Source organism: Schistocerca americana, chromosome 8, assembly GCF_021461395.2.
Source record: "Schistocerca americana isolate TAMUIC-IGC-003095 chromosome 8, iqSchAmer2.1, whole genome shotgun sequence".
In the NCBI taxonomy this organism is placed as follows: domain Eukaryota; kingdom Metazoa; phylum Arthropoda; class Insecta; order Orthoptera; family Acrididae; genus Schistocerca; species Schistocerca americana.
The window spans coordinates 392616040-392628314 of NC_060126.1; the positions used below are offsets into that span (position 1 = coordinate 392616040).

The window sequence follows — 12275 nt, forward strand, 5'->3', positions numbered from 1 at the left end:
GAAAACAAATAATATAATACAATAAAACAAATAATATAATACAATATATATAAATGACCTAGTAGATAGTGTCGGAAGTTCCATGCGGCTTTTCGCGCATGATGCTGTATCATACAGAGAAGTTGCAGCATTAGAAAATTGCAGTGAAATGCAGGAAGATCTGCAGCGGATAGGTACTTGGTGCAGGGAGTGGCAACTGACCCTTAACATAGACAAATGTAATGTATTGCGAATACATAGAAAGAAGGATCCTTTATTGTATGATTATATGATAGCGGAACAAACATTGGTAGCAGTTACTTCTGTAAAATACCTGGGAGCATGCGTAAGGAACGATTTGAAGTGGAATGATCATATAAAATTAATTGTTGATAAGGCGGGTGCCAGGTTGAGATTCATTGGGAGAGTCCTTAGAAAATGTAGTCAACCAACAAAGGAGGTTGCTTACAAAACACTCGTTCGACCTATACTTGAGTATTGCTCATCAGTGTGGGATGCGTACCCGGTCGGGTTGACAGAGGAGATAGAGAAGCTCCAAAGAAGAGCGGCGCGTTTCGTCACAGGGTTATTTGGTAAGCGTGATAGCGTTACGGAGATGTTTAGCAAACTCAAGTGGCACACTCTGCAAGAGAGGCGCTCTGCATCGCGGTGTAGCTTGCTGGTCAGGTTTCGAGAGGGTGCGTTTCTGGATGAGGTATCGAATATATTGCTTCCCCCTACTTATACCTCCCGAGGAGATCACGAATGTAAAATTAGATAGATTCGAGCGCGCTCGGAGGCTTTCCAGCAGTCGTTCTTCCCGCGAACCATACGCAACTGGAACAGGAAAGGGAGGTAATGACAGTGGCATGTAAAGTGCCCTCCGTCGCACGCCGTTGGGTGGATTGCGGAGTATAAATGTAGATGTAGATAAGAACACACTCTCAGAACCACTCCTATATTGATAAATACAGTGAAACACCGCACATATTCGTCAGTCACTGAAAAGAGCTTACACTCGTGTAAACAACGCTGTATTGAGTCTAAAGCGCAGAGACCATAGAACAAGTTAGGGCAGTGGCGGGCTGCTGAGCGTTGGAAGAGTCGGCTTTGACGCCAGCATCGCAGCTTTCTACTGCGCACACGCCCCGTCACCCCTGCTATGTATTCTAGTAATTGTGGCCTTACCGTTAGGCTATCTGAGCACTCCTTCAAGACTGACTCGATGTTTCATTAACTCTGAAGTTTGCATTTAAGATTTCCAAACTACGACCAGAAATTCTTCTGCAGGCTACGGGACAATAGCGCCATTAGTGGAATGGACTCTGTGGACTGCCGTGGCTTAGGCCGGTATTACACTATCAAATTTCTTTGTCCAAAATCTTTGTCCAATATCTTTGTCAAAGATATTTGATAGTGTAATAGGGACTTTGTCAAATGTCGTCCAATATTTGATCAAATCTAGGGCCTCGCTGTATATTTGATCAAAGAAACCGCTTGTCTTCTGTTCACTGCAATGTTACATGTTACCACATGGAGCGCTAGCATCGCTGCAGCGTTCTGTCGTCTGTAGTGTTTTTACAAACATTGCCAGTAAATACAATTGGTGTGCGCCGACAACTACAAAATTAATAGAGATGTCTGAAGCTGATGAGGCGCTTTACAACGTGAGGCACCCTGAATACAAAAATAGATTAAGAAGATTGGAGACCTAACCTGACCTAATCAAACCTAACCTAACATAACCCTCTCCTGTAGCAAGGAACCGGAGTGTTATAGTGAGCCTGTCTTCTGAAGATGTAGCAGTTCTTAAGTGAATATTGTGAATAGTGTGCTTTGTGATATGAGGATACACTTCATTGAGCACATACAGAAATGTATGCTCATCCATTCTTAAGTAATTGATGTACGACTTGACGTCTTTCACTGTAAGCTCACGTAACAAGTTTTGTTGAATGCTTTTATCGTGTCGTCGTAAAACCCACGGCTTCATCCAGATTAGATTAGTTTTTCGTTCCATAGATCCGTGGAGGAGATACTCGTGGATGTGGAACATGTCGATTTTTTTAAGCTGAAATAACAATTCTAATAGTATGAATAAATACAATACATCATTCGTTTCTATTAAAAATTTCGCCAATGGAGTAGAAGGAGTTGGCCAGTAATAAGTCTTTCAGGCTCCTTTTAAACTGATCTTTATTTCCAACTAAATTTTTTATGTTTCCTGGCAAATTATTGAAGATGAGTGTTCCTGAGTAGTGGACCCCTTTTTGAACTAAAGTAAGTGCTTTTAAGTCCTTGTGCAGATCATTTTTGTTCCTGGTATTGTATGTATGAACTGAGTTGTTTGTTGGAAAAAGAGATATATTATTCACGACAAATTTCATTAAGAAGTAAATATACTGAGAGGCAGTAGTTTGCATTCCCAGTTCTTTGATGAGGTTTCTGCAGGAGGTCCGTGAATTTACTCCACAAATAATACGTATTACACGCTTTTGGACCTTGAAAACTTTTGTTTGACTTCAAGATTTACCCCAAAATATTATCCCATATGACATTATGGAATGAAAGTATGCAAGCTTTTTCATTTTTATGTTGCCTATGTCTGCTAACACTCGAATTGCAAATACAGATTTGTTAAGGCCTTTCTGCAGTTCTGTGGTGTGCTCCTCCCAACTGAATTTATTATCAAGTTGTAATCCCAGGACTTTTAAGATTGTCAACCTCATACGTATGGTTCCATTTTTTCCCCCACTTCTTTTCCACATGTGCACACAATGCAATTGGAGTACGTAGAACTACTGCGGTTAATAACAAGTTGTTGTCAGCCATCTTGAACTTTGACGAAAAATTTGATGACAGTGTAATACCCCTTCTAGCGCTACGTCAAAGATCTTTGTCAAATATATTGGACGGAATATTGGATCACATCTTTGATCAAATCTTTGACAAAGAAATTTGATAGTGTAATACCGGCCTTATGCTGCCACAAGGGATGCATATAAATGATATGAATGAAATATATTAAAGTGAAATGAATGGAAAACTTGAGTGACAATGGAAGGTTGAACCAGGTCTGGAGGGGTGCTCACACAGAATAACGATTAAGGTGATTGCCTCCAATAAGCACAAAACCTGCGTTCGAGATCCAGTGTGGCACAGATTTTAGGCACTGACTATAGCTTTATTACAAAGCAGGTTCGGCGTTTCTAATGACTTGCACTTATAACATTTTATACAGTGCATATTTGTTCTTTTCATGAAGTACGTAAAGATATTTCAGATGCTGCTACCATCACAGAATTTGTTGACCATTTAAAGAATTTAATGAAGCAATATGTTTCGAGGTATAAATTTGATCTTTAGGCTATAATGGCAATACCAAAGCATTTAACATAAATACACGTAGACGTTATTCTGCACAGTCTTGGGATGTGCCTTCATCGTCCTGTGCAGAAAAAGAATGGCAACCTAATATGTTAGTTTGTTGGGCTGCTGTTCACATAATTTTTTAAAAAAACAATCACCAATACTGTTCATAAGAAATGCTTGTCTTTTTGTAGTGTGTTCAGTTATCTCCACTGCTATGGCTCCTTGGAAATTGTTGACCATTGTTCATGAATTAACAAAGAAAAATTAAAACATGACAACACAGACCGTTCTCCTTTACAGCAGAAACAAGATGGCGGTCAAAGCCAAGATTTTCTCAGTTTAAACATCGATATGTCGATCTTGCTGTTCTCTGTCACTTGCAATGGTCTTCTGCACATATTGCTATCTTATCTCCCATGTTGGTCGACGAACTGTATTACAATACGATAGATTTCGAAAATTTGATATTAAAATGACAGTACTACGTTAAGATATCTCCTAGATATATTAATGTCGTGTTCATGGTATATAATAAAACTGAAGAAGCAACTTTGTCAGGTAGACTTAATAATTTACACAAAAACATCCACTTCACCACAGAACATCAGAAAAATTTTAATAAACATAAATTTCAGACGTGGCAATGCCTAATACAAACCACACCTTGAACATTAATGTACACAGAAAACCAACAAACAAGTTGAATTCGGAGCCGTCTTATGCAGAGCACAGAAATTTCCAATTAGCGCTGCCGAATATGATACAAAAAAGAACACATAACTGTGGTTATCATAAACGTGAAATATATGCACTTTTACAACTCATAACAGGAACTAAGTTATACGAATTAACACAGCCACTATCCACAACAACATACAAAAAACCACGTATATAAATATACCTTATTCAGGAGTCATTTCACACAAAATAGTTAAGCTGTTTAAAAATACATATATCAAGGTCGCTTTTCACAAGGAAGAAACTGGTGCATGATATCTCACCATCATCTGAGAAACTGACTAAATATTTCGTTGGCCAAACAGATAGAAATCTTAAAACACGTTTTAAAGAACACATTGACTTTTTCAGACTTCATGAACTATAGCAAAGCGCATAGACGAAACAGGACACTGTTGCAGTATAGAGCGCTCTTAAGTACAATATACTTCAGAGAAAAGATGAGAAATAAACTTCTTGAAGGAAATTGTAATACTCATCTATGGTCACACGTGAAAAAATGAGATCCTAAATGAAATTACAAAGTTCAGAAACTCACATTCAACAGTTCTAATTCATTTCCGCTAAAGTAGAAAAAAATATAAAAATTAAGAATATTTATAAATGTATTCCAGAGATATATTTGTAATTCTTCATAATAACTCATAGACTGTTATTTTCATACCAAATTGTCAACGTAATATAGTTCGTCGACCAACATCAGAGATAAGACAGCAAGATGTTTATAAGACGTGCCTTTAATTGTACATACTTCAAGAGAGGTACTGTGGCTGCACTTCTTTCAAAGATATCCTTTGGCTTTCTCAAAAGCATAGATAGATGTCTCTGTTGTCAAAATATCGTCGTGATTTCTGCAGCCATTCCATCGGCTGAATTAAAGCAGAAGCTCTATATATATTCAGCTGCTTCCAACACTGCAAATTTGGAAACTATTACTGTCTTTTCTTTCTATGGCAGTGAGAAGCTGCCCACTTCATTCTCGTTAAGAGTCTCCCCCAATGCTAAATAAATGTGCCGGTTGTGTGAAGTATGTTCTAATTTATGCTAAAAATTACAGCTACTGCTGTATTTTCTTTCTTTGAAAGTGAGAACCTGTCAGCTGCTTACTAGTTTTTTGTATAGTGGTATGTATCACAAAAATTCTTAAGGAGCAGCTCCTCCACTGCTAAATAAATGTGCTGGTTGTGTGCAGTATGTTCTGATTTGTGTGGAAAATCACAATTCACTGTCAGGAAAGTAACTCTTCCTTTGCTTTTGAAAGTTACTGAAACAACGACAAAAAGTACCAGCAGGAATATGCCTGCACCAGTACCAGAATATATTTCGACTGCGTGTTTGCTTTATTTGAAGACGTTACTGTTTGGAAACGAAAACTGCCAAAATAACTAGCTCGCAAATTTTCTTTTATACTTTATAGGCGGTTGACAGTGTGACTAAGTCACCTGTTAATTCTTTCTCACAAGTGTCAGTCCGTTTTATGTTTCTTGTGCTGACAATGAGTGGCAGTTTGTTTTTACGAGATACTCAACGTGTTTAGAATATTCACTCGCATTTCCCTTTTTCATGCTTAATTTGTAAATTATTGAAATAACAAGACCCAGAAGCTCTCAGGAACGTGAAGGTGAACAATAAAACTTTTTTCAATGACAGCACATGAACAAAAATTGTCGTATTTGAAATTGCACGTTTTCAACCACAACATAGTAAGTTCCCATTATACCACTGTGACGGCTTACAACTTCGAACTTTTTTCTGTTTCATGCCTTCTGAAACCTTTACACGACGGTAATGTATTATCTGACATTTAATATCAATAGACTGTACGTTTTCGAGAGATCCTCAGTGCGCTAGAGTATTGGGAGAGAATTTATTTATAGGACATAAGTTACAATGCGGTTTTATTGTAAAACGCGACAAATAGGAGCTTGACGAAATCCAATATGGCCTCAGTCTGGTGCTTCAGTCAAAGTATATCTTTGAGAGGAGCACAGCAGTGATACAGCCACAGTACCTCTCGTAACGTGTATGAAAATAAAGGCACGTGTTTAGAAGACATTGCAAGTAACTGACATCAGCATCGACTTATCGATAGTTATATCGAAACAAGCATTATTTTGATCGCAATCCTGTTTTTGTTGCATAGGAGAGGTGTTTGTGATGTCATGTTTGAAGTTTTCTTTGCAAGTTCGTGGACAATGGTCAACAAGATCCAAGGAGCTTTCACAGTGGACGTAATCGAACACACTACAGGAAGACAGTCATTTCATAAAACAATGTGAGTGATTATTTTTATTTTTAAATTATGTCAGCTGCAGACCAACGAATAAACATATTAGGTTATCCTTTTCTTTCTCCATAGGATGACCAAAGGTCATGCCACGACTATGCAGAACACGTTTGACATCTACGTGTACTTTAGTTAAATGTTTTTCTATAGGCACAGTAGCCTGTAGCCTGTAGCTTTTTTATTTTGGTTCTTGTTTGTTTTTTCAATTCTCCAGAAAGTGGGCGGTCTGGATCACATACAAATAGGTCTTCAGCCAGAGTTTACATATATCTAAAAGATGGTTAAATTATACAAAAAAATGATAATAATAGATGATTTTTTTAAAACGCATTGATGGACAATATGTACGATTTTTACAGGACAGACGACAATAAACGACTTAAAAATACATAGGCGAAAAACATCGATGATTTCTAAAACTTGTTTGACGACATCGTAATATAGCTAAAATACATAGTCACTGATGGTAATGTGAATGATGCCTTGGTGTAATGGTGACGCAGGTGACACGTGAAAAAGATGATGTTCATTATGAGTATGACTAAGGGGCCATGTTGATCCGCAGGTAGTGTCTAAAAGTCAGTAAAGTGGAGCAATGGGTAAGGACAAAATGGAAGCAAGGTGTAAGGCGAAGCGTTGTGACTACAGTTTATTGTTGGAGAGTGGAAGCTGGTTGAAATGCCATTGGGAGAGGCGCCTGGAAGGTGGGTACCTGGATTAGTGATTAGCAAGTGGAGCATTGGGTGCCAGGATTAGATTTTGCGACTAATGCGTCGGAACCGAATGTGTTCCAGGAAGAGAAGAATGTGTAGAAAGTAAATGAGTTAATACAGGATGCAAATTGATGAAGGTATGGGAGTTCTGAAGCCGAGGTGGAGACCACATCTTTCCATAATTTCAAGGTTCTGTAGAATTTGGGGGGAGCAAGATCCTGGAAACGTTGACGTAGGTAAGAATGGCATGGATGATGGGTTATAGGTGATGATAATGGTAGAAGAATGTAGACTGCAGTATGACGTGTTAGTAGTTTTAGTAGTTTTAGTCGGTTTGACGCTCTGTGTCAGACGGTAAGGAGGTGTGCATTGCATGTTAGTTTTCTGTCGAAGGGTAGTCCTAAATATATGGGACGATCAAGAAGTTTGCATTTGAGAGTATTGCTGCCACTTGTTTGTAACCCAGTAGGACTCGGATTGATGGTGTATGAGCACCTACACATAGGTAAGGGGTTAGTGTGGCCTTCGAATAAAAACTTTTTGATCGCCCTTATACTGTATTGTGTTAGTCAGAGGGATTGGTTGGTTTAGATCGAGAGATGGAAACATGGACGAGGGATCTGAAAGATGCAGTGAGGGGCTAGGTAGGCGGTATCGTCAGAAAATTGCAGGAGGTAAGTTGGGGATGGCGGATGGAGAATGTCTTTAGTTTACAGGATGTAAAAGAAGGGTGAAAATACGGAGCCTTGAGGCACATCTGTTCTCGTGAAATATGTGGGACCAAATGTTGTGACAAGACGGTAGTACAGGAAGGATACTATAAGATGGACACAGCTAACTGGGAGTGCGTAAGTTTGTAATTTTAAGAGCAGTCTCGAATGCTTTTTGTATATGAAAAGACACAAATATGGCTCATTTCCGTTTATTTAGTTGATGAAAAGGTACGTAAGGTAAAGAACTTGGATGTCGGTGGTATAGTTGGGACGAAAGCCACATTGTGTGCTGGGAAGGTTTCGGTGGACTGCAAGGAGCTAATAGATTTCAAAGATTTTGAAGAAAAGTTACATGAGTCTAACAGGTCGCTAGGATGAGGTACGTGGGGGAACAGTTTGCTTCATTAAATATTTTAGGTAGTCAACAAATTTTGTGAAACTTCCTGGCAGATTAAAACTGTGTGCAGGACCGATACTCGAACTCGGGACCTTTGCCTTTCGCGGGCAAGTGCTCTACCATCTGAGCCACCCAAGCACGACTCACAGCCCCTCCTTACAGCTTTATTTCTGCCAGTACCTCGTCTCCTACCTTCCAGACTTTACAGAGGCTCTCCTGCGAACCAGGACACAGACCAGACCAGGAGAGCTACTGTAAAGTTTGGAAGGTGGGAGACGAGGTACTGGCAGAAGTAAAGCTGTAAGGAGGGGCCGTGAACCGTGCTTGGGTAGCTCAGATGCTACAGCACTTGCGCGCGAAAGGCAAAGGTCCCGAGTTCGAGACTCTGTCGGGCACACAGTTTTAATCTGCCAGGAAGTTTCATATCAGCGTACACTGCGCTGCAGAGTGAAAATCTCATTCTACAAATTTTGTGACTCGCAGCGCTATCTGAAAAACGTTTTAATATTTTTGAAACAATCGCAATCGTTTAACAGTCAACACGGCTTTAAGTTGTTTGATTCATTTCACTTCACGGCATTTAATCATTAGAAAAAGAATAAAATTCACAGTTACCAAAAATTCGGCCAGATTTCTCTAAGGCACCTCGTGCAAGATGATTTGCGCTGCAAAAGGAGTAGCGGCCGGAGTGGCCGAGCGGTTCTAGGCGCTACAGTCTGGAACCGCGCGACCGCTACGGTCGTAGGTTAGAATCGTGCCTCGGGCATGGATGTGTGTGATGTCCTTAGGTTAGTTAGGTTTAAGTACGAGGGCAGTTCAATAAGTAATGCAACACATTTTTTTCTGAAACAGGGGTTGTTTTATTCAGCATTGAAATACACCAGGTTATTCCCCAATCTTTTAGCTACACAACACTATTTTTCAACGTAATCTCCATTCAATGCTACGGCCTTACGCCACCTTGAAATGAGGGCCTGTATGCTTGCACGGTAGCATTCCACTGGTCGATGTCGGAGCCAACGTCGTACTGCATCAATAACTTCTTCATCATCCGCGTAGTGCCTCCCACGGATTGCGTCCTTCATTGGGCCAAACATATGGAAATCCGACGGTGCGAGATCGGGGCTGTAGGGTGCATGAGGAAGAACAGTCCACTGACGTTTTGTGAGCTCCTCTCGGGCGCGAAGACTTGTGTGAGGTCTTGCGTTGTCGTGAAGAAGGAGAAGTTCGTTCAGATTTTTGTGCCTACGAACACGCTGAAGTCGTTTCCTCAATTTCTGAAGAGTAGCACAATACACTTCAGAGTTGATCGTTTGACCATGGGGAAGGACATCGAACAGAATAACCCCTTCAGCGTCACAGAAGACTGTAACCATGACTTTACCGGCTGAGGGTATGGCTTTAAACTTTTTCCTGGTAGGGGAGTGGGTGTGGCGCCACTCCATTGATTGCCGTTTTGTTTCAGGTTCGAAGTGATGAACCCATGTTTCATCGCCTGTAACAATCTTTGACAAGAAATTGTCACCCTCAGCCACATGACGAGCAAGCAATTCCGCACAGATGGTTCTCCTTTGCTCTTTATGGTGTTCGGTTAGACAACGAGGGACCCAGCGGGAACAAACCTTTGAATATCCCAACTGGTGAACAGTTGTGACAGCACTACCAACAGAGATGTCCAGTTGAGCACTGAGTTGTTTGATGGTGATCCGTCGATCATCTCGATCGAGTGTGTTCGCACGCTCCGCCACTGCAGGAGATCAGACAGTCTTGCTTGACCTTGCGGCGATGATGACACACGCTTTGCCCAACGACTCACCGTGCTTTTGTCCACTGCCAGACCACCGTAGACATTCTGCAAGCGCCTATGAATATCTGAGATGCCCTGGTTTTCCGCCAAAAGAAACTCGATCACTGCCCGTTGTTTGCAACGCACATCCGTTACAGACGCCATTTTAACAGCTCCGTACAGCGCTGCCACCTGTCGGAAGTCAATGAAACTATACGAGACGAAGCGGGAATGTTTGAAAATATTCCACAAGAAATTTCCGGTTTTTTCAACCAAAATTGGCCGAGAAAAAAAATGTGTTGCATTACTTATTGAACTGCCCTCGTAGTTCCAAGTTCTAGGGGACTGATGACCTCAGATGTTAAGTCGCATAGTGCTCGGAGCCATTTGAACCATTTTCGCAAAAGCAGTGTGTGTTGCACAGGTGGAGCTGCAGGTGCTGGTCCTGGACACGGCCCCAGAGGGCGCGCTGGTGCCGGCGACCTCCTTCTGCGTGGACGGCGTGCGCGTGGGCAGCAGGATCCTGCACGTCGCCTTCGCCTGCGTGTGTGCGGGGGCGGCTCCCTGCGTGCGCAAGTGCTGCAAGGACTACCAGGCCTACGACCCCGATGGCGACGGCCGCTGCGTCCAAGTCTCGGACGAGGAGTGGGACAGGGACCCGGATATCGGCTTCTGGCGGCCCACGCTGCAGGTATGTACCGACCACTAGAGAGGGCGTGCGCAGTGGTCTAAAACTGCACTGCACACCAGAGTTAAAGGATCACTTTTTCATACATAATTCCAACCGATTGCGACGATTAAGTCTGAATTATACACCTATATGGATATGGTGTCTGTTCTTTCGGACATGTCCGTTCAAATCAAATGGGTCTGAGCACTATGGGACTCAACTGCTGTGGTCATAAGTCCCCTAGAACTTATAACTACTTAAACCTAACTAAACTAAGGACATCACACACAGCCATGCCCGAGGCAGGATTCGAACCTGCGACCGTAGCGGTCGTGCGGTTCCAGACTGTAGCGCCTTTAACCGCTCGGCCACTCCGGCCGGCGACATGTCCGTAAGAACAGACACCATATCCATATAAATATATAGTTGTGGCAATACCGGCCATGACCCTCTTCTTCTGTGCTGTTTGCACACATATTCCCCGAGCTGTTACGGGGCTTGGAAAGAATGTCTTCCACGAGTAATGAGTGTGTTGGCATGGGACACTACGCACGTAGTGTGTGGCTATACAACGTGAGAATGTGAGTCTCGCGCGAGGCGTGCGGGCGATAGTCCCTGCAGTCGCGCTATCCTCTGTGCCCGCGGTGGCTCAGATGGATAGAGCGTATGCCATGTAAATAGGAGATCCCGGGTTCGAGTCCCGGTGGCGCACACATTTTCACTGGTCCCCGTTGATATATATCAACGCCCGTGAGCAGCTGACAGTATTAATTTAATTCTAATTTCATTAAGTTTGAAGGTCGGTTATATACGCTTAGTCAATCAGTAAACTGTTCTCCCAACCAGCTTCAATAACAAGGGACAAAATCAGTTATCTTTAACGGTAATGATAAGGGAAAGGATTAACTCGCCCCAACGCTTCACTTTGGATTTTGCATTTATTGTCACACACTTCAGCGTAAACCACTGAACAAGCAAGTGTAACAGTGAGAGAATATTTGCACTCGTAATATCTGCTACATAACTTAAGAATTACTTAATAAACAATAGGAATCTAAAATTATTCCTTTTTAACAAACATTTTATAATTACAATCCCAAAGAAAGCGGGTGTTGACAGATGTGAAAATTACCAAACTACCAGTTTAATAAGTCACGATTGCAAAATACTAACGCGAATTCTTTACAGACGAATGGAAAAACTGGTAGAAGACGACCTCGGGGAAGATCAATTTCGATTCCGTAGAAATATTGGAACACGTGAGGCAATACTGACCCTACGACTTATCTTAGAAGCTAGACTAAGAATACACAAACCTACGTTTCTAGCATTTGTAGACTTAGAGAAAGCTTTTGACAATGTTGATTGGAATACTCTTTCAAATTCTGAAGATGGCAGGGGTAAAATACAGGGAACGAAAGGCTATTTCCAATTTGTACAGAAACCAGATGGCAGTTGTAAGAGTCGAGGGGCACGAAAGGGAAGCAGTGGTCGGGAAGGGAGTGAGACAGGGTTGTAGCCTATCCCAGATGTTATTTAATCTATATATTGAGCAAGCAGTAAAGGAAACAAAAGAAAAATTCGGAGTAGGTATTAAAATCCATGGAGAAGAAATAAAAA

The 12275-nt window shown here is 41.5% G+C and overlaps 1 protein-coding gene across 1 annotated transcript in view; it reads left to right on the forward strand.

Annotated features, from left to right (window-relative positions):
* LOC124545883 overlaps nt 1–12275 on the forward strand; it is a 284098-nt gene that overhangs the window by 96201 nt on the left and 175622 nt on the right. The window contains exon 4 of the mRNA XM_047124844.1: nt 10410–10676. Coding sequence (XP_046980800.1) covers nt 10410–10676 — 267 coding nt within the window. The remainder of the gene's footprint in view (nt 1–10409; nt 10677–12275) is intronic.